At 40.6% G+C, this 24,740-nt stretch overlaps 1 protein-coding gene across 1 annotated transcript in view; it reads right to left on the reverse strand.

Annotated features, from left to right (window-relative positions):
- The window catches only part of LOC139763924 (FACT complex subunit spt16-like), a 172,593-nt gene that overhangs the window by 111,445 nt on the left and 36,408 nt on the right, over positions 1-24,740 (reverse strand). The window contains exons 9-11 of the mRNA XM_071690373.1: positions 20,114-20,300; positions 18,118-18,186; positions 8,762-8,866 (exon numbers count right to left, since the gene is read on the reverse strand). Coding sequence (XP_071546474.1) covers positions 8,762-8,866; positions 18,118-18,186; positions 20,114-20,300 — 361 coding nt within the window. The remainder of the gene's footprint in view (positions 1-8,761; positions 8,867-18,117; positions 18,187-20,113; positions 20,301-24,740) is intronic.

Below are 24,740 nucleotides of genomic sequence, written 5' to 3' on the forward strand. Positions count from 1 at the left end.
ATTTTCTTAAAAGTTTTCCTGAATGCTTTATCGAAGCACATATGACTGGTTACATTAGGCAAGAAATTATTCACCAAGAATTTTGATGAAAGGATTTTGGCTCTACATTGATCTGAGAGTTTACAGATATTCCATATCATTATTTGGCTCATATCAAATGTAATACATCTGGGGAAAATGCACACACACATTCAAGGAAACTGATAATCCAACCCAATTAATGGATAATGCTTAGCAGCAGTATTGACTTTAAGAAAAATGTCATCATCAAATTTTGAAGCCTCAACCTTCATAAATGTCATCAAAGCACTGGTTACTTATGACATAACTTATTTAACCTATTGAAAAAAGAAAAAGCCAAGACTTGAAGTGCAAAAGATGAATATGTAAAAGTAGGAGGGGTTACGGCTTAGCAGCTACAGACAAGACTGATCAAAAATCAAAGCAAATTACTTGGTAAGAAAATTTTGCACTCTAATTACCATAAATATACCACATTTGATCACAATTTCCTTTTATTTTAAGTGACAAACTATTTCTAATCTTGATTCTTAATTCTATAGTTCAGTGACAACTTTTAAGTCTTAGCAACTGGAAAGAAGTAGGAAAGGAATATTCAACATCCTTGCCATTAGTTTTCTTTTTTCTTTCATACTTGTTCACAATTTCCCACATTAGCATGGTAGCACCAGGAACAGATGAAATAACATCCTCATTCACTCTCATCTATTCTCCAGTTGTCATGTACAATGCACCAAAACCCATGGCCAGCCCTTCCTATACATTCTATGCACTCAAAGTGAAGGGCCCTGACTGCTAGGGCCCCAAAGTCCTGACCATTGGATGGCAGCTTTTAGAAAGCAGGAAATGCTGTTCTTGACACAAATATTTCTCAAATCTTTCCAAGGGCATGCCCCTAGCACCTCCTCGACTCCAAGAGATAATGGGGAAGTTTGAAGGGTGGAAGAACCTCCAAAAGATACTAAGCTTATGGCCCCTACAAGGATAGGGCTGGTCTTGCCAAAACTACAGCTCTCTATCCACAATGAGACCCCACAAATATTTCTGTGGTTTCACCCTGTTCCTTCATATGCTCAGCCCATTACTAAATACCTTACCCCCTGTAGACAACAATGCTCTAATTCACCTTTATCCTGTGCACGCTTTCACTCTCCAGAAGGCTCAAGCTAATACAATCACAATCTCATTAAGTGCAACCTTTCCATCTCTAATTCAGTCTTCTCTTTTCCCTGTACCTTCCACTTCTGACACATAACCTCTTTATCAACCTAACTTCACTCATTCTCTTGATATGTCCAAACCATTTCAGTAAACCCTCTACAGCTCTCACAATAATACAGATGTTCCTCGGCTTACAATGGGGTTATGTTCCAATACTCATCGTAAGTTGAAAATTTCATGTCAAAAATACATTTAATACATCTAATATTGTACATTTAACCTACCGAACATCACAGCTTAGCCTAGCCTACCTTAAACATTCTCAGAACACTAACATTAGCCTACAATTGGACAAAATCATCTAACACAAAGTCAATTTTACAATAAAGTGTTTCTTTGTTGTCAACTTTCTTGGTACCTTGGGTATAACTTCATGATGGGCAAATATCCTTAATTTCATCCCAAGAGTAATTGTCTTCCTCATCTTCTCATCAGAGGCAGGAGACACAGATAGGCATTTTGTGAACATGGTGGGATGCAAAAACACAAAACACAAAATCCAAAAAAAGCTGGCAACACACTACACTGTAGAGAGTACCACATATTGCTAGCCAGGGAAAAGATCAAAATTCGAAATTCAAAGTATGGTTTCTACTTAATGCATACTGCTATCACACCATTGTTAAGTCGAAAAATTGTACGTCAAACCACTGTAAGTCAGGGAGCAACTGTAATCTTCCTGTTACCACACCTTCCTCTCACTCTATCTTTACTTAATCAACCCTCCTCATCAAATACTGTCCACAATCAATTGATTTCCATCACATAAACCCTCACATGTATATTCTCATGTAACCCATGCCTTACATCCATACAACACCATTAGGACTATTATGACTTTAAACATACCCATTTTTGCCCTCTAACAAAGAGACTTCAAGGACCTCTCCTTCCACAAATTCCTCAATCAAGTCCTTTACGCCCTTACCCACCACGACTCACCTCTGATTCCATGGTTCCATTCGCTCATACGTCCACTCCTCGGTCTCTAATACACTTCACTTCTTCCAAGTTTTCCCCTATTCAAACTCAAACTTTAACTAAACTCTAACCTGTCTCTTTGTATTACTAAACTTAATAACGTTGCTTTTATGCATATCTACCCTCAAATTTCTCCTCTCCTCCCGAAATTCCTCAATTCTCCCAAGACCTTCACTCCCTCACCAACCTTATGAATCACCTCAGCTTCCATAGATCCATTTGATCACATGTCTATTCCCGAGAATTTAAACACTCCACTTCCTCCAAATGTTCTCCATTAGAACTTACATCCCAACTAAACGGTCTGTTTGAACTGCTAAACCTAATAACCTTGCTTTCATACACACTTACTTTTCAACTTTCTCCTTCAACACACTCTCCTGAACTCAAGACACCAACTTCTGCAGTTTCCCATGCAAATCTGCCAATATGTGATGTTATAAAAAACAGCTGACTCATCTCCCAGGACCAAACAAACCATACAACTGTATACCTAACCCCTCCCTCCAAGAGCCTTACATTTAACTGCCCCAACATCCCATCCATAAACAAATTAAGAGGAATGGTGACATCATATACCCCTGATGCAGAAGACTGACCTTCACCTGGAACCATTTTCCTCACCTCTACCTACTTACACAAATGCCTTACTCTCTTGATAAAAACTTTACTGTTTCTAACACCTTTCCTCACACATAATATACTTGTAAAACCTTCCACAACTCATTTCTACCAACACCTGATCCATACATCCTCCACTTCTTAAATCACATTATTCCTCCCCAATTTAATGCTCTGTATATGTAACCAATTTCTCAATCACTTTTCTTCCACACTTTTTACCAGGTACACTCAACAAACTCTTTAATTCAAATGCAGACTTTCGTCCTTGCCTTTACCCAATGGAACTACACATGCATTCCGCCAACCCTCAGGTATCTCACCATGATCCACTTTATACAATGAAAATCCTAACTAACCAATCAACAACAAAGGCACCCTCTTTCTAAAGAAATTCAACTGCAATTCCATCCACTTCAAGGGCCTCGACAAATTTCATTGTGTAAAGATTTTAACACATCTCTTTTCATCAAATCACTTGCTATGACTCACTCTGCATAACTCCCAACCCATACACCCTATCAATACTTCTGATGAAATAAAAATTTCCCATAAGCAATTCTTTCTTTTCTTGCATTAGCAAGATAGCCCTACAAACCCTTCAATGATTTCCCTCAGCTGCTTTATATGCCTAAGTTCGGTTTCATGACATGTCATCTGTATACCACATTAATTCACTATCTCATGCATGCTCTTCATGCTCCAGCATGTTCAGGTCCTGAACACTCAAGCAAGATCTTACTTCCTCCATCCTTCTATCGCCAATGCAGTCTCTCCTTCCTCCATATCTCCAATGCAGTCTCTCCTTCCTCCATATCCCTTCCACTTCTGCCAACCTTTGTCAACCTCTACTCACTTATTCTCTCCATATTATCAAACCATTTCAGCACACCCTCTTCAGCCCTCTCAACCATATCCTTCATATTACCAAATCTCTCTTACCCTAAAATCAATTATTCAACAAAATCTTCGCACACCACATACTGTCCTCAAACATTTCATTTCAACACATTCATTCTCTTCAGTACATCTTTATGTACAGTCCATACAACACCGTCAGGACTACTATGCCTTCAAACATACCATCTTTATCTTCCTAAATAGTTACCTCTCTTTCCACAAATCCCTCAATTCTCCAAACAACTTTGCCCTGTCAACTGACCCATGCCTAACCTCAACTCTAATGGTTCCATTTGCTGCTCTGTCAACTAACAGGTATCTAAACCACTCCACTTCCTTGAAGTTTTCTTTATTCAAACTAACAGCCTAACAAAATTGACTCTCCACAGCTAAACATTGCCTTTATTCAAATAATGCTCAACTTTCTCCTTTCATACACTCTACAAAACTTAAGACACCAACCTCTGCAGTTACTCACTTGAATCTACCACCAGTGTTGTGTCATCAGCAAACAGTGACTGACTCACCTCCCAGACCACACAACCTCCTACATATTGCATACCAGCCCTCACTGTTATATCAATAAAAAAATCAAACAGCTATCACATCATCATACATCCCTGTCATAGACCCATGCTTACCTAGAACCATTCACACTTTTCTCTACATACTTGCACACATGCCTCACCCTCTTGCTAAAAACTTCTCACTGCTTCTAATAGCTATCTTCCCAAAACAATTTCTCATTATATCCTCCACAAAATACATCTATCAACCATATCATATGCTTTCTCCAAATCCATAAATGACATACAAATCCCTGTTCTCTAAGTATTTCTTACATATTTCAAAACAAACACTTAACTCACACATCCTTTACAACTCCTGAAACCATATTGTTCCTTACTCAATTTGATGCTATGTGCATATACCATCCTCTCAATCAACCCTTTAATTCAAATGCTCACCTTTGGGCCCCTAGCCTTTATACACATGCATCCACCAATCCTCAGGCACCTAATCAACAATAGAGCCACCCCCTTATGAAATTCAACTGCAACTCCATCCACATTTCATCTTATGTAAGGCTTTCATCACCTCCTCTCTTTTCACTAAATCACTCGCCAAGACTATCATCTTGCACACCTCACCAACCCAAAGACCCTTTTATCAAAAACATTCTACAATCCCTCAAAGTACTCTCTTCATCTCCACTTCACCTTATCAGTCCTGTTACCACTTCCCCAGTTGCCCCATTCACCAATGCGCCCATTTGTTATTTATTTTTTCTCGCACTTTTAACCTCCACACAAAACTTTCATACAACTTTATTATTTTCTGTCTGTGACTTCAAATCAAATCTAGTGGATCAAGTACTCAAACCCCCCACATCCCATCCAAACACTTACTTACCTTAGAAAAAAAATCTTTAATGACTCTGTGTTTAATGACACTTCATTTTGTAAATCAAACTGAGAAGTACCATTTACCATGAAATCAACAATCATTATCTTGCCCTCAACTCTTAAACACATCCCTAGCCCCCAACAATTCATTCACTGAATCCAGTTACTTCCTATCTACCTCTAACCAAGTTCTTCACAAAAATCCCATTTATACCACTTATGTTTTAACCAAAGCATCTATCTTTATCATTTAGCTATTCTACAATAATCAATAAAATTCAATATATAATAAAGAAGTCATAAGAACAAGACTTTACCTTCCCTGAAAAAACTTTCAATACACGAAAAATGATAGTGATATCGTAAAACATCACTGAAGATTCTAATGATGTCCACCACAAGGTAATACATGAACAAGTTTCTCTCAAAGAATAAAAAACTGAAAACCACCACAAAAACAATTACTCTGTCAAGAAGCAATGTAATACATACAACTTTACTCAAATTTTTTCACATACTTAGTTTACCTTAAAAAAAGAAAATACACAACCACACTAACTAATACTCAGTTTGTCTGACACACACACACACACACACACACACAAATAAACATATACATATATACATCACTATCTTATCTATAACTGTCCAAGACCTTTTTCTAAGTAAGAATCTTGGCATTACCTACGATCTCTTTCCAGAGGTTCCTCCAACTCAAGGATGCACTACTACCAGCAGCTGGAAAATGCTAAATCCTTCGGAGTGAGAAGTTCTTTGACAAGATATTACTCCTAAAGATACAGCCTCACAAAAGGCGACTTTTCACTACTGTGCAACCTTAATCAGGTGCACTCCAGTAACACACAGACATACATATATATATATATTTTTTCATTACCCAAGGACCAATTTCAATCAAAGAGTCCAGGTGTTACCCAGGACATTCTAAAGGCTCCTGCAGCCCAAGAATGCACTACTTCCAATAGCAGGAACATGTAGACTCCTTTGGAGTGAGAAGTTCTTTGATGAGACTTCATCCCTAACATTACAGCATCACCGAAGGTGACTCTTCAATCGAAGCGTAACCTCAAGCAGGCTGGGTTGATACAGACTTGCCAAATGCAAACTTTTCACTCAAAATGTAACCTCAAGTGGGAGGAGTCCGGTAAACATGAATTCACGTATATACAGAGTTAAGAGATGGAGTAACATGAATGAAACAATTTCTCCTCGTAACACAAATATTAATCACACACCTATCACTTAATTTCAACAACCTATCAATTTCAAATACCAACAACAATACTGAATATCTAAAGATAGTCAAAGACTTCACTTCAGATTCAATAATCAGCATTATCATATTCTTATCAGTATCTGCTCAGCCAGAAAATGAAACATATCCTATAAAGATTCCCAGCAGCTAAGCTAGTTCATGCACAAACATATAAAGACAATATGTACTCACTGTCTGGTGCTACACCAACCATTCAACATGCAACAAAAGGACAAATAAGAAAATATCATTATATAATGAAGTGGATAACTCCATTTAAACACTTAATACAAGACCAGTACCTACTTAACACAAATTCAACTTCAAAATTTGAAACACTCATACTGCAAGAAAAATATCAACATATATTTTAAAATATTATGCAAAGTTGGTTTAACCAAAACCACCAGAACACTTTAATATCTATCCTGATTTCTTAACATAAGTAAATGCAAGTTTTGGAGTACAATAAACTGTTTCTCTTTGGGTTGATGTCCTGCGAGCATGAACCTGATAAAATCTACAGCATACATGTCTCTCATCCCTTGCCAAGTTTCTATTAAATCTACATCTTATACCAGCCAATCAGGAACCTCCACTTGGTGATGATATCATCATCCCCTAACCAATGGTAATGACCTGCCTCAAAATTCTCATAACATGGAACATCAACTCATCTGCAGTCATCGTCTCGAGAAAAAAGTTTTTCAAAGCAGAGGGGATGGTAGGGCTGGGTGAAAAAAAAAAAAAAAAAAAAAAATCACAGGATACCACACCGGATATTCACAGTTTCTAATACTTCAAAAACTACATCTCTGTGAGTTGGAATACCCTATGATCCTTAAGAGCTTACCGATACACAGATGGAGAGTTAAGAGAAAAATTTAACAAAGAGGACATACTGCTGTGATGCAAAAAATAGTACCTCAGGAGTCATCTTTCAAGACACTAGAATTCATCTGCACAAAAGGTAGCAACCCTAAGGCAACACGTGGTTGATAATCAGCATCGGATGGAATCACTAACAGACATCATTTCTTCATCTCTATGAAACGGTTCCTCTTAAATGTCAAGGTGAAGGCTCCCTTCCCACAACCACATGCTGACATACAAGCCAGGTTAGGCCAACAAAACAAGGAAGGCACTTAGTCCAAGAAAAGTTCCTTGCTAAGAGAGATCTTAAGCTTTCTAGATACTAATTGATAATCACCTGTACTGGCTCTGATCATTTCCATCAATTCTCTCCGAGATTCAGCTAGACAAAAAAGGATGAAGTTCCCTGCCAAGCTAAGGGTATTTGTAAATCTATTCTTATTCTTCTTTTACTGTATTCACTTTCCTTTTTCAACACACCTAGGCTTTGAACTTATCATCCCCTCCTCTTACTTCTTGACAATGCATATATCTTACTAATTCTTTTCCCAGAACCATGATGAGCAACTGCAGCACTAAACTGCCAGGTCAAGAAGTTTTGACATCTCCCACTTATGCTGCAATAGAGAAGCATAACATACTCCTCAATACACTGGAGAAACTTATATCAACTAATTTGTTGCATCAAGGAGACACATCTGCTTCCAGATTTATTTCTTTTGATGAAAAAAAAGATGGTATACATGCCACAGCTTCAATAAAATTTTTCCCCTCACATCAACAAGCAGAAATATCACCCTAAATTCTTGAAAACCTCAACACATCTCAGGGAATGCTGCCATCCAAGAGCAACACTGCACTTCATTTTTATACATTGATCTTACATTAAGTTGTTCTATTTATCTATATGTCTGATGCCTGTTTCCTTCAGGAACTCCACCCTGTCCATAAACATATCAAACAACTGACAGGCTAAAGATGGGTCTGTATCAAGGATGTACAGTAACAATATATAAACTGTTACATGAAGCTTGACTTCTTGACATTCAAACAGAATAAATAGACATCTTACTTAACTCAAAAGAATGACATACCAAACAGTGGTCAACAGTAGTGGTGCAAAAGTGTTTATGCTTAAACCATTTATTTCCTTTTTTGTGGAATAAGTATTACCTTGTCTAATGGCACTCTGGCATTGAATTACAGTCACCTTCTTTATTTGTCAAGAGAGTCTTAACTAGAATTTTGATAATATGTAGTTTCTACAAATATACTTATCAAGCAAACATAAACAACCTGCAAAACCAATGGGGACTGCTATCTTCTTTAAACAACTGGACTGACAGGAATGAGAACCTTAATATGATTCATGGAATTTCCTCTTGTCATCATGATACATGAATTCTTAATCTTAGGCCTAAATGAATCAACTTCAATTTCCTGAACACATCTTATAACTCACCCGAAGTTTGGAGTCAAGAATAGCAGTGCGCTTCCCTCTACCCAAAAGCTCAGAAGTATCCTCTTTGACATCCTCCTCTTCATCATCGCCATCGTCATCATCATCCTACATAATGAAAAAATTCATTCATCATTCTGAATCTTTCACTAAAAAATAAGAAAAACAAATAGGTATGAAAAACATAACATAGCATCCTTTGGTTAACTGTTGCCATGGTACTTCTGTCAGGAGCCAAGGTTCTGTTACAGTTGTCAGAAGTTGAGCTACAGGGTAAAGCATCAGTCATGTAACCCCATCAGATGAAGATGTTCCACTCTAGTGTAGGTCTAAACAGCACCTGTCAGTTTCATTTTATGCTCTATGAAGACCACACACAGAGAAGATAGTTCTTAATTGAACTTTTAGAAATTCCCAGTAAGCTCTGGGGCTTGGTTATAAATGGTAGTTTCTGGCTTCCATATGTTATACAGGATAAAGACTACATATGTGTAAATGAGGTCATCATTTGGCCCAGATGCTACCTTGCTACAGCAAGGAGAGCAGGTTGTGTGTTGGAAAAATGGAAAATGAAGACTGAAATGTAAACTGATAAAGCATTATCTATCTTTCTATATGTATGCATTTCCTTTCATACTCGATTGCCTTTTCCAGCACTTCCAAAGTAGCGCCAGGATTTGATGAGGATATTTATATATATACTTAAACGCCATCTCCCACGTTAACGAGCTAGTGCAAGGAAAACAGACGAAGAATGGCCCAACCTACCCACATACACATGTATATACATAAACGTCCAGACATGCACACTTCCATACATATACAATTCATCATATACATATATATATCATTTTATATCTTACTTTGACACTGTCTCCTGCGTTAGCAAGGCAGCGCAGGGAAACAAACGAAAGAATGGCCCAACCCACCCACATACACACGTATATACATAAATGCCCGCACACGCACATATACATACATACCTATACATTTCAAAGTATACATAAATACACATACATATACATACATGTACATATTCATACATGCTGCCTTCATCCATTCCCGCCGCCACCACGCCACACATGTAATGACAACACCCTCCCCTACGTGCGCGCGAGGTAGCGCTAGGAAAAGACAACAAAGCCCACATTCGTTCACACTCAGTCTCTAGCTGTCATGTATAATGCACCGAAACCACAGCTCCCTTTCCACATCCAGGCCCCCCAAAAATTTCCATGGTTTACCCCAGGTGCTTCACATGCCCTGGTTCAATCCACTGACAGCACGTCGACCCCAGTATACCACATCGTTCCAATCCACTCTATTCCTTGCACACCTTTCACCCTCCTGCATGTTCATGCTCCGATTGCTCAAAATCATTTTCACTCCAACCGTCCACCTCCAATTTGGTCTCCCACTTCTCGTTCCCTCCACTTCTGACACATATATCCTCTTTGTCAATCTTTCCTCACTCATTCTCCCCATGTGACCAAACCATTTCAAAACACCCTCTTCTGCTCCCTCAACCATACTCTTTTTATTACCAGACATCACTCTTATCCTTTCACTACTTATTCAATCAAACCACCTCACACCACATATTTTCCTCAAACATCTCATTTCCAACACATCCACCATCCTGCACACAACCCTATCTATAGCCCAAGCCTCACAACCATATAGCACTGTTGGAACCACTATTCCTTCAAACATACCCATTTTGCTTTCTAAGATAATGTTCTCAGATTCCACACATTCTTCAATGCTCCCAGAACCTTCACCCACCTTCCCCACCCTGTGATTCACTTCCGCTTCCATGGTTCCTTCCACTGCCAAATCCACTCCCAAATATCTAAAACACTTTACTTCCTCCAGTTTTCTCCATTCAAACTTACCTCCCAATTGACTTGTCCCTCAACCCTACTGTACCTGATAACCTTGCTCTTATTCACATTTACTCTCAGCTTTCTTCTTTCACGCACTTTACCAAACTCAGTCACCAGCTTCTGTAGTTTCTCACCCGAATCAGCCACCAGTGCTGTATCATCAGCGAACAACAACTGACTCACTTCCTAAGCCCTCTCATCCACAACAGACTGCATACTTCCCCTTTCTCCAAAACTCTTCCATTCACCTCCCTAACAACCCCATCCATAAACATATCAAACAACCATGGAGACATCACACACCCCTGCTACAAACCAACATTCACTGGGAACCAATCACTTTCCTCTCTTCCTACTCATACACATGCCTTACATCCTTGATAGAAATTTTTCACTGCTTCTAGCAACTTGCCTCCCACTTAATATACTCTTAATACCTTCCACAGAGCATCTCTATCAACTCTATCATATGCCTTATCCAGGTCCATAAATGCTACATACAAATCCATTTGTTTTCCTAAGTATTTCTCACATACATTCTTCAAAGCAAACACCTGATCCACACATCCTCTACCACTTCTGAAACCACACTGCTCTTCCCCAATCTGATGCTCTGCACATGACTTCACCTTTCAATCAATACCCTCCCATATAATTTCCCAGGAATACTCAACAAACTTCTATCTCTGTAATTTGAACATTCACCTTTATCCCCTTTGCCTTTGTACAATGGCACTAAGCATGCATTCCGCCAATCCTCAGGCACTTCACCATGAGCCATACATACATACATACATAAAATATTGGAGTGCAAAGTGAGAGGGTGAGGGAGAAAGATTTGGTAAACACGGAAGAGGTAGTAAAAGCTTTATGGAAGATGAAAGCTGGCAAGGCAGCGGGTTTGGATGGTATTGCAGTGGAATTTATTAAAAAGGGGGTGACTGTATTGTTGACTGGTTGGTAAGGTTATGTAATGTATGTATGACTCATGGTGAGGTGCCTGAGGATTGGCAGAATGCTTGCATAGTGCCATTGTACAAAGGCAAAGGGGATAAAAGTGAGTGCTCAAGTTACAGAGGTATAAGTTTGTTGAGTATTCCTGGTAAATTATATGGGAGGGTATTGACTGAGAGGGTGAAGGCATGCACTGAGCATCAGATTGGGGAAGAGCAATGTGGTTTCAGAAGCGGTAGAGGATGTGTGGATCAGGTGTTTGCTTTGAAGAATGTATGTGAGAAATACTTAGAAAAGCAAATGGATTTGTATGTAGCATTTATGGATCTGGAGAAGGAATATGATAGAGTTGATAGACATGTTCTGTGGAAGGTATTAAGAATATATGGTGTGGGAGGCAAGTTGTTACAAGCAGTGAAAAGTTTATTTCAAGGATGTAAGGCATGTGTACGTGTAGGAAGAAAGGAAAGTGATTGGTTCTCAGTGAATGTTGGTTTGCGGCAGGGGTGTGGGATGTCTCCATGGTTGTTTAATTTGTTTATTGATGGGGTTGTTAAGGAGGTGAATGCAAGTTTTGGAAAGAGGGGCAAGTATGAAGTCTGTTGTGGATGAGAGCGCTTGGGAAGTGAGTCGCTGTTGTTCACTGATGATAAAGCACTGGTGGCTGATTCAGGTGAGAAACTGCAGAAGCTGGTGACTGAGTTTGGTAAAGTGTTTGAAAGAAGAAAGCTGAGAGTAAATGTGAATAAGAGCAAGGATATTAGGTAAAGTTGGGTTGAGGGAAAGTCAATTGGGAGGTAAGTTTGAATGGAGAAAAACTGGAGGAAGTGAAGTGTTTTAGATATCTGGTAATGGATTTGGCAGCGGATGGAACCATGGAAGAGGAAGTGAGTCACAGGGTGGGGGAGGGGGCGAAAATTCTGGGGGTGTAGAAAAATGTGTGGAAGTCGAGAAATTTATCTGGGAAAGCAAAAATGGGTATGTTTGAAGGAATAGTGGTTCCAACAATGTTATATGGTTGCAAGGTGTGGGCTATAGATAGAGTTGTGCGCAGGAGGGTGGATGTGCTGGAAATGAGATGTTTGAGGACAATATATGGTGTGAGGTGGTTTGATTGAGTAAGTAATGAAAGGGTAAGAGAGATGTGTGGTAATAAAAAGAGTGTGGTTGAGAGAGCAGAGGAGGGTGTTTTGAAATGGTTTGGTCACATGGAGAGAATGAGTGAGGAAAGATTGATAAAGAGGATATATGTGTCAGTGGTGGAGGGGACGAGGAGAAGTGGGAGACCAAACTGGAGGTGGACGGATGGAGTGCAAAAGATTTTGAGTGATCGGGGCATGAACATGCAGGAGGGTGAAAGGTGTGCAAGGAATAGAGTGAACTGGAACGATGTGGTATACCTGGGGTCGACGTGCTGTCAATGGATTGAACCAGGGCATGTGAAGCGTCTGGGGGTAAACCATGAAAAGTTTTGTGAGGCCTGGATGTGGAAAGGAAGCTGTGCATTGTACATGACAGCTAGAGACAGTGTGAACAAATGTGTCCTTTGTTGTCTTTTCCTAGCGCTATCTCGCGCACATGCGGGGGGATGAGGTTGTCATTACATGTGGCGGGGTGGCAATGGGAATGAATAAGGGCAGACAGTATGAATTATGACGTGTGTATATGTATATGTCTGTGTGTATATATATATGTATGCGTTGCAATGTCACGGGAGACAGCAACAAAGCAAAATAAATAAATAAATATAATGTTGAGATAAATAGGTATGTATATGTGCGTGTGTGGACATGTATGTATATACATGTGTATGTGGGTGCGTTGGGCCATCCTTTCATCTGTTTCCTTGCACTACCTTGCTAACGCGGGAGGCAGACAAAGTATAATGATAAAAAAAATTATAACATATATCTTTCTTTCTTTCATACTATTCACCATTTCCCGCCTCAGCGAGGTAGCGTTAAGAACAGAGGACTGGGCCTCTGAGGAAACATCCTCACCCGGCCCCCTTCTCTGTTCCTTCCTTTGGAAAAAAAGAAAAAAAATATACATATATTTATTTATTATTTATTTTACTTTGTCACTGTCTCCAGCGTTTGCGAGGTAGCGCAAGGAAACAGACGAAAGAAATGGCCCAACCCACCCAAATACACATGTATATACATACATGTCCACACACGCAAATATACATACCTATAAATCTCAATGTACACATATATATACACACACAGACACATATATATATATACCCATGCACACAATTCACACTTTCTGCCTTTATTCATTCCCATCGCCACCTTGCCACACATGGAATACCATCCCCCTTCCCCCTCATGTGTGCGAGGTAGCGCTAGGAAAAGACAACAAAGGCCACATTCGTTCACACTCAGTCTCTAGCTGTCATGCAATAATGCCCGAAACCACAGCTCCCTTTCCACATTCAGGCCCCACACAACTTTCCATGGTTTACCCCAGACGCTTCACATGCCCTGATTCAATCCACTGACAGCACGTCAACCGCAGTATACCACATCGATCCAATTCACTCTATTCCTTGCCCGCCTTTCACCCTCCTGCATGTTCAGGCCCCGATCACTCAAAATCTTTTTCACTCCATCTTTCCACCTCCAATTTGGTCTCCCACTTCTCCTCGTTCCCTCCACCTCCGACACATATATCCTCTTAGTCATTCTCTCCATGTGCCCAAACCATTTCAAAACACCCTCTTCTGTTCTCTCAACCACACTTTTTATTACCACACACTTCTCTTACCCTATTATCACTTACTCGATCAAACCACCTCACACCACATATTGTCCTCAAACCTCTCATTTCCAGCACATCCACCCTCCTGCGCACAACTCTATCCATAGCCCACGCCTCGCAACCATACAACATTGTTGGAACCATTATTCCTTCAAACATACCCATTTTTGCTTTCCGAGATAATGTTCTCGACTTCCACACATTCTTCAAGGCTCCCAGGATTTTCGCCCCCTCCCCCACCCTATGATTCACTTCCGCTTCCATGGTTCCATCCACTGCCAGATCCACACCCAGATATCTAAAACACTTTACTTCCTCCAGTTTTTCTCCATTCAAACTTACCTTCCAATTTACTTGACCCTCAACCCTACTGTACCTAACTACCTTGCTCTTATTCACATTTACTCTTAACTTTCTTCTTTCACACACTTTACCAAACTCAGTCACCAGCTTCTGCAGTTTCACACATGAATCAGCCACCAGCGCTGTATCATCAGCGAAAAACGACTGACTCACTTCCCAAGCTCTCTCATCCACAACAGACTGCATACTTGCCCCTCTTTCCAAAACTCTTGCATTCACCTCCCTAACAACCCCATCCATAAACAAATTAAACAACCATGGAGACATCACACACCCCTGCCGCAAACCTACATTCACTGAGAACCAATCATTTTCCTCTCTTCCTACACGTACACATGCCTTACATCCTCGATAAAAACTTTTCACTGCTTCTAGCAACTTGCTTCCCACACCATATATTCTTAATACCTTCCAAAGAGCATCTCTATCAACTCTAATCATATGCCTTCTCCAGATCCATAAATGCTACATACAAATCCATTTGCTTTTCTAAGTATTTCTCACATACATTCTTCAAAGCTAACACCTGATCCACACATCCTCTACCACTTCTGAAACCACACTGCTCTTCCCCAATCTGATGCTCTGTACATGCCTTCACCCTCTCAATCAATACCCTCCCATATAATTATATACATGAATTATATACATGTGTATATATGGAACCATGGAACGGATGGAACCATGGAAGCGGAAGTGAATCATAGGGTGGGGGAGGGGGCGAAAATCCTGGGAGCCTTGAAGAATGTGTGGAAGTCGAGAACATTATCTCGGAAAGCAAAAATGGGTATGTTTGAAGGAATAGTGGTTCCAACAATGTTGTATGGTTGCGAGGCGTGGGCTATGGATAGAGTTGTGCGCAGGAGGGTGGATGTGCTGGAAATGAGATGTTTGAGGACAATATGTGGTGTGAGGTGGTTTGATCGAGTAAGTAATGTAAGGGTAAGAGAGATGTGTGGAAATAAAAAGGGCGTGGTTTAGAGAGCAGAAGAGGGTGTTTTGAAATGGTTTGGGCACATGGAGAGAATGAGTGAGGAAAGATTGACCAAGAGGATATATGTGTCGGAGGTGGAGGGAACGAGGAGAAGTGGGAGACCAAATTGGAGGTGGAAAGATGGAGTGAAAAAGATTTTCAGTGATCGGGGCCTGAACATGCAGGAGGGTGAAAGGCGGGCAAGGAATAGAGTGAATTGGATCGATGTGGTATACCGCGGTTGACGTGCTGTCAGTGGATTGAATCAGGGCATGTGAAGCGTCTGGGGTAAACCATGGAAAGTTGTGTGGGGCCTGGATGTGGAAAGGGAGCTGTGGTTTCGGCCATTATTGCATGACAGCTAGAGACTGAGTGTGAACGAATGGGGCCTTTGTTGTCTTTTCCTAGCACTACCTCGCACACATGAGGGGGGAAGGGGATGGTATTCCATGTGTGGCGAGGTGGCAATGGGAATGAATACAGGCAGACAGTGTGAATAGTGTGCATTGGTATATATGTATGTGTCTGTGTGTGTATATATATGTGTACATTGAGATGTATACGTATGTATATTTGAGTGTGTGGACCTGTGTGTATATACATGTGTATGGGGGTGGGTTGGGCCATTTCTTTCGTCTGTTTCCTTGCGCTACCTCGCAAACGCGGGAGACAGCGACAAAGAAAAATAAAAAAAAAAAAAAATATATAATTCATACTGTCTGCCTTTATTCATTCCCACGTATGTAAGAAAAAAAATATAAATATGTATCCAAGGAAAGGTCTGTGGGGCCTGGATGTGGATAGAAAGTTGAGGTATCGGTGCATTACACATGACAGCTAGAGACACTGTGAATGAATGTGGCCTTTTATGTCTGTTTTACTGGTGCTACCTCACTGAAGCAGGGAGCAGCGATGCTGTTTCCTGTGGAGCAGGGCAGCGTCAAGAATGGATGAAGGCAAACAAATCTGAATATGTACATGTATATATGTATATGTCCGTGTGTGTGTAAGTATATGTATGCATATGTGTATATATTGATATGTGTATGTACGTATATGTGCTTGTATGGGCTATGTATGCATATATGTGTGTGGGCCACTCTTCGTCTGTTTTCTGGTGCTATCTCGCTGACATGGGAAACTGTGTTAGCATCTTTAATGCACTAGACCAGGTTACAGTGATGTGTATATATTGATATGTGTATGTACGTATATGTGCTTGTATGGGCTATGTATGCATATATGTGTGTGGGCCACTCTTCGTCTGTTTTCTGGTGCTATCTCGCTGACATGGGAAACTGTGTTAGCATCTTTAATGCACTAGACCAGGTTACAGTGATGGGTGATTTAAATGTGAAGGTGAGTGATGTGGCAGTTGAGGGTATAATTGGTGTATATGCGGTTCAGCGTTGTAAATGAAAATGGTGAAGAGCTTGTGGATTTGTGCTAAAAAAAAGACGTGATTGGGAATACTTGGTTTAAAAGAAGTGATATACATATGTGTACGTATGTGAGTAGGAGAGGTGGTCAAAGGACATTATTGGATTACATGTTATTTGATAGGTGTGTAAAAGAGAGACTTTTGAATGTTAATGTGCTGAGAAGGGCAGCTGGAGGTATGTCTGATCACTATCTTGTGGAGGTGTAGGTGAAGATTTGCAGAGGTTTTCAAAAAAGAGGAGAGAATGTTTGGGAGAAGAGAAAGGTGAGAGTAAGTGAGCCTGGAAAAGAGATATGTGTAAGGAAGTACCAGGAGAGATCGAGAGTACCTGGAGAGATCGAGACTAGAATGGTAAAATGTTAGGGCAATTACCTTAATATCAACCCTATGAACTCAAGTTTTCTAATGAAAAAATGCACAGTCATGTCTCCATAGCTCATCATCAAATACAAAAGTTACATTCCAATGTTGGGAAGAGTATGAAGACCACAGATGACAAAGCTAGTCTGCTAATTACAATGGCAGCAGTTTCATGTAACTTTCAACAGTTCCCATGAAATATTCTCAGGCAACCACTATTTTTTCTAGCAAACTATAATATTCCTATTCAACTTGAGAGAGTTTTCATACAATACTCAATAAATTGCAAGGAATGTCACAAGTCAATATCTTTTTCTTTCTTTTAAACTATTCGCCATTTCCCGCGTTAGCGAGGTAGCATTAAGAACAGAGGACTGGGCCTTTGAGGGAATACCCTCACCTGGCCCAATTCTCTGTTCCTTCTTTTGGAAAATTAAAAAAAAAAAAACGAGAGGGGAGGATTTCCAGCCCCCCGCTCCCTCCCCTTTTAGTCGCCTTCTACGACACGCAGGGAATACGTGGGAAGTATTCTTAATCCCCTATCCCCAGGGAATATATAAGTCAATATATAAGCTTTAAAAAGTTACACCAAATAATGCTACATAAACTGGCCTACCTTTAGGAAGACCCCAACATTCTTCAACTTTTTCTTGCTGGATGCCGTGAGAACAGTAGCTGGTTGATCCTGTGGGAAGAAAAGTAATTTAACTGGCTGATCCTGTGGGAAGAAAAGTAATTTAACTGGCTATGTCTTTGCACATCAAATAATAAAGTGTGTAATACATAAACTGCTCCAAACATCAAAATTTCAGCATACATCTGTGGATTCCTCCAGGCAAACACAACCCATAATTGTGTTCCATTAGCAGGTCTCTTCATCCTGCCAATGAACTGAACTACATATAACTTAACACAAACAGCTTTAGTCATTCTCTCTAAAAGTATCAAGTTTCAAACATCTTAATTCTTCATCTTTTGGGTGATCAAACACTCTTTTATAATACAGCACATCCTGTAGGTTTTCTAATTCATAATATCACCCCTTCTCTTAACTCCACTTACATATCAAAGAAAAGGCATCCAAATTCTATGAACTCCAAAAAATCATATTTATGAATACTATCTATCTATCTATCTACCTGTATCTCTGATGCCCGTTCCCTCCAGAAACTCCCATCAAGGGGTGGTCACGGCAAAAGTCTCCACTTATCCCTGTCCTGACATGCCTCCCTCGCATACCCCACTCCATGCACTCTTCCTCTGTTTCTCTCCCTCCAGTATTCCTCCACCCTATTTGCCCATGTCACAGGTGGTCTTCCACTCACACCAACCCCTTTAACTGAACTACCATACATTCTCCCTGTAAACTCCTAGTTTTGCATTTTTTCAACGTGCCTTAACAACCTCAAAAGTATTATGTTTCACCCTAATGTAACTGGATAATGCCTACCCCTTTATTTCCACACCTAAGGGGTGTACTGACAAGGTCACCACGAGAAGGCAGGATTAGACTTGGCTACCCCAGTAAAACTAGAGTGCCATTCAAGGTGTTTAAACTCAATACTTTTCCCAATTCCAAGCTTCTTTACTTTCCATTCACTAGCTGTTATCTGCAATGAATCATAACCACAGATCCCTGTCCACAACCAGGCCCTACAAATAATTCCATGGTTTACCTTGGATGCTTTACATGCCCTGGTTCAGTCCACTGACAGCAGGCCGACCCCAGTATGCCACACTTCCGATTCACTCAATCTAATGTACACCTTTCACCTTTGTGCATGTTCAGGCCCCCAATTGCTCAGAATTTCTTTCACTTCATCATTCCATCTCCAATTTTGTCTCCCCATTCTCCTTGTTCCCTCCACTTCTGACACACATATCCTCTTTGTCAACCTCTCCTCATTCATTCTCTCCATACATCCAAACCATTTCAGCCCACCCTTTTCTCCTCTCTAAAACACTTTTTAGTATCACACATCTCTTACCTTTTCATCAATTACTAGATCAAACCACCTCATACCCTATATTGTCCTTAAGCATTTCATATCCAACACATCCATCCTCCGCACAGTCTCATCTGTAACCCATGCCTCGCATCCATGTAATATTGCTGGGACTACTATTGCTTCAAAAATAGCCATTTTTGCCCTCAGAGATAACGTTCTCTCTTTCCACACATTCCTCAGTGCTCTCAGCACTCTCGCCCCTTCCCCCTTCCTATGACTAACTTCCACTTCCATGCTTCCAATTGCTACCATGTCCACTCCTAGGTATCTAAAATACTTCACTTCCTCCAATTTTTCTCCATTCAAATTCATGTCCCAACTGACTTGTCCTCAACCCTAATAGCCTTCCTTTTATTCATGTTCACTCTCAACCTTCTCCTTTCACACACTCTTCTAAAACTCATTCATCAACTTCTGCAGTTTTTTAGTCGATTCAGCCATCAGTGCTGTATCATCAGTAAACAACTGACTCACTTCCCAAGCCTTTCACCCCCCACAGACTGCATAATCACCTCTCTTTCCAAGACTCGCATTTACCTCCCTCTATACTCCATCCATATAATAAATATAAATAAATAAATTCTCAAAATTCACAGAACTCACCTCATTGACAACCAGTGTGTCACCAATAAAGAGGGCATACTTCTTTCCATTCTGATCAGTAGCATCTGGGTTTTCAAGGTCAGAAAATCCAAGATTTGCATTAAAAACTTGTCCTTTCTTTGCTACAGCACTTGTCTTTGGACCAATAAGAAGAGCTGATTCACGGAATTCAATACCCATACCAAATCTAAAAATTGAAATAACAGTATCACACAAATGGTAATAAGTAAAGGCTGCAACAGATCAAATAACATTACAATGAAGAAATGGATGACTGGGTGAAACGAAACACTATGAGGTGGTTTGGGTACACGGAAAGAATGCAACACAGGAGGGGTACAAAGAAAGTGCATATGATAATCCAATTAAAGAAGCTGGTGTGAGAGAAAGACAACTTCTGTCATAGGGAAACAGGGTGGAAGAGTACTGGAAGGAGAGATATGGTGGAAGAATACATGGAATGGTGTATGTGAGGGAGGCATGTAAGGAAAAGTGGAGTGTCTTTTGCCATGGCCACCCGTTTGATACATGTATAATGCACCAAAACCACAGCTCCCTTTTCACATCCAGGCCCCACAAAACTTTCCATGGTTTACCCCAGATGCTTCACATGCCCTGGTTCAATCCATTGACAGCACGTCGACACCGGTATACCACATCGTTCAATTCACTCTACTCCTTACATGCCTTTCCCCTCCTGCATGTTCAGGCCCCAATCACTCAAAATCTTTTTCTCTCTATGCTTCACATGCCCTGGTTCAATCCATTGACAGCACGTCGACACCGGTATACCACATCGTTCAATTCACTCTACTCCTTACATGCCTTTCCCCTCCTGCATGTTCAGGCCCCAATCACTCAAAATCTTTTTCTCTCTATCTTTCCACCTCCAATTTGGTCTCCCACTTCTCCTCGTTCCCTCCACCTCTGACAAATATATCCTCTTGGTCAATCTTTCCTCACTCATTCTCTCCATGTGACCAAACCATTTAAAAACACCCTCTTCTGCTCTCTCAACCACACTATTTTTATTTCCACACATCTCTCTTACCCTTTCATTACTTACTTGATCAAACCACCTCACACCACATATTAGTCCTCAAACATCTCATTTCCAGCAAATCCACCCTCCTCCGCACAACTCTATCTATAGCCCATGCCTCGCAACCATATAACATTGTTGGAACCACTATTCTTTCAAACGTAACCATTTTTGCTTCCCAAGATAACGTTCTCAACTTCCACACATTTTTCAATGCTCCCAGAACTTTGGCCCCCTGCCCCACCCTATGATTCACTTATGCTTCCATGGTTCCATCCGCTGTTAAATCCACTCCCAGATATCTAAAACACCTCACTTCCTCCAGTCCTCTAGTTTTTTCCATTCAAACTTACCTCCCAATTGACTTGTCCTCAACCCTACTGTAACTAATACTAATAACCTTGCTCTTATTCACATTTACTCTCAGCTTTCTTCTTTCACACACTTTACCAAACTCAGTCATCAGCTTCTGCAGTTTCCCACATGAATCAGCCACCAGAGCTGTATCATCAGCGAACAACAACTGACTCACTTCCCAAGCTCTCTCATCCTCAACAGACTGCATACTTGCCCTCTTTCCAAAACTTTTGCATTCACCTCCCTAACAACCCCATCCATAAACAAATCAAACAACCATGGAGACATCACACACCCCTGCCGCAAACCTTATATCCTCGATAAAAACTTTTCACTGCTTCTAACAACTTGCCTCCCACACCATATACTCTTAATACCTTCCACAAAGCATCTCTATCAACTCTATCATATGCCTTCTCCAGATCCATAAATGCTACATACAAATCCATTTGCTTTTCTATGTATTTCTCACATACATTCTTCAAAGCAAACACCTGAAATGTATAGGTATGTATGAGTGCACGTGTGGGTGTTTATGTATATACATGTGTATGTGGGTGGGTTGGGCCATTCTTTCGTCTGTTTCCCTGTGCTACCTGCACTAACAGTGGGAGACAGCAACAAAGTATAATAAATAAACATAAATAATAATGTAATATGCAACAACACAATGTCTTGTACACAACAACATGAAATTCATCACAATTTACTTTGGCTGTTTACAGCTTTAGCCGATGAGATTTTTTCACAGACAGCCAAATCTTTCTATCAAATCTCTTTTTGTTGCTGATGGTTTAACATACACAACAATCTGGAATAAGTCATATCTTGAGTCTACTGAGTATTTAGACTGGTCACAAATTATTCAATTTAGGTGTTTTTCAGACATCAAGAGTGTACAAAATGTTATTCCTAGGCCAAGCAACAAAACATTCAGAATCTCCTTCCTTGCATTAAACATTCTTTAAAGCAAATCTAAGCCAGTGATATCCAAGGTGTTCATGTAATATAAATACATAAAAAATCTGGAAAAAGGTGAGAACAATGGAAGTAAGGGGAGTGGGGGAGGAATGGGATGTATTTAGGGAATCAGTGATGGATTGCGCAAAAGATGCTTGTGGCATGAGAAGAGTGGGAGGTGGGCTGTTTAGAAAGGGTAGTGAGTGGTGGGATGAAGAAGTAAGAGTATTAGTGAAAGAGAAGAGAGAGGCATTTGGACGATTTTTGCAGGGAAAAAATGCAATTGAGTGGGAGAAGTATAAAAGAAAGAGACAGGAGGTCAAGAGAAAGGTGCAAGAGGTGAAAAAAAGGGCAAATGAGAGTTGGGGTGAGAGACTATCAGTAAATTTTAGGGAGAATAAAAAGATGTTCTGGAAGGAGGTAAATAGGGTGCGTAAGACAAGGGAGCAAATGGGAACTTCAGTGAAGGGCGTAAATGGGGAGGTGATAACAAGTAGTGGTGATGTGAGAAGGAGATGGAATGAGTATTTTGAAGGTTTGTTGAATGTGTCTGATGACAGAGTGGCAGATATAGGGTGTTTGGGTCGAGGTGGTGTGCAAAGTGAGAGGGTTAGGGAAAATGATTTGGTAAACAGAGAAGAGGTAGTAAAAGCTTTGCGGAAGATGAAAGCCGGCAAGGCAGCAGGTTTGGATGGTATTGCAGTGGAATTTATTAAAAAAGGGGGTGACTGTATTGTTGACTGGTTGGTAAGGTTATTTAATGTATGTATGACTCATGGTGAGGTGCCTGAGGATTGGCGGAATGCGTGCATAGTGCCATTGTACAAAGGCAAAGGGGATAAGAGTGAGTGCTCAAATTACAGAGGTATAAGTTTGTTGAGTATTCCTGGTAAATTATATGGGAGGGTATTGATTGAGAGGGTGAAGGCATGTACAGAGCATCAGATTGGGGAAGAGCAGTGTGGTTTCAGAAGTGGTAGAGGATGTGTGGATCAGGTGTTTGCTTTGAAGAATGTATGTGAGAAATACTTAGAAAAGCAAATGGATTTGTATGTAGCATTTATGGATCTGGAGAATGCATATGATAGAGTTGATAGAGATGCTCTGTGGAAGGTATTAAGAATATATGGTGTGGGAGGCAAGTTGTTAGAAGCAGTGAAAAGTTTTTATCGAGGATGTAAGGCATGTGTACGTGTAGGAAGAGAGGAAAGTGATTGGTTCTCAGTGAATGTAGGTTTGCGGCAGGGGTGTGTGATGTCTCCATGGTTGTTTAATTTGTTTATGGATGGGGTTGTTAGGGAGGTAAATGCAAGAGTCTTGGAAAGAGGGGCAAGTATGAAGTCTGTTGGGGATGAGAGAGCTTGGGAAGTGAGTCAGTTGTTGTTCGCTGATGATACAGTGCTGGTGGCGGATTCATGTGAGAAACTGCAGAAGCTGGTGACGGAGTTTGGTAAAGTGTGTGGAAGAAGAAAGTTAAGAGTAAATGTGAATAAGAGCAAGGTTATTAGGTACAGTAGGGTTGAGGGTCAAGTCAATTGGGAGGTGAGTTTGAATGGTGAAAAACTGGAGGAAGTGAAGTGTTTTAGATATCTGGGAGTGGATCTGTCAGCGGATGGAACCATGGAAGCGGAAGTGGATCATAGGGTGGGGGAGGGGGCGAAAATTTTGGGAGCCTTGAAAAATGTGTGGAAGTCGAGAACATTATCCCGGAAAGCAAAAATGGGTATGTTTGAAGGAATAGTAGTTCCAACAATGTTGTATGGTTGCGAGGCGTGGGCTATGGATAGAGTTGTGCGCAGGAGGATGGATGTGCTGGAAATGAGATGTTTGAGGACAATGTGTGGTGTGAGGTGGTTTGATCGAGTAAGTAACGTAAGGGTAAGAGAGATGTGTAGAAATAAAAAGAGCGTGGTTGAGAGAGCAGAAGAGGGTGTTTTGAAATGGTTTGGGCACATGGAGAGAATGAGTGAGGAAAGATTGACCAAGAGGATATATGTGTCGGAGGTGGAGGGAACGAGGAGAAGAGGGAGACCAAATTGGAGGTGGAAAGATGGAGTGAAAAGGATTTTGTGTGATCGGTGCCTGAACATGCAGGAGGGTGAAAGGAGGGCAAGGAATAGAGTGAATTGGAGCGATGTGGTATACAGGGGTTGACGTGCTGTCAGTGGATTGAATCAAGGCATGTGAAGCGTCCGGGGTAAACCATGGAAAGCTGTGTAGGTATGTACATTTCCGTGTGTGAACGTGTGTATGTACATGTGTATGGGG

This window comes from Panulirus ornatus, chromosome 48, assembly GCF_036320965.1.
Source record: "Panulirus ornatus isolate Po-2019 chromosome 48, ASM3632096v1, whole genome shotgun sequence".
NCBI classification, from domain to species: Eukaryota; Metazoa; Arthropoda; class Malacostraca; order Decapoda; family Palinuridae; genus Panulirus; species Panulirus ornatus.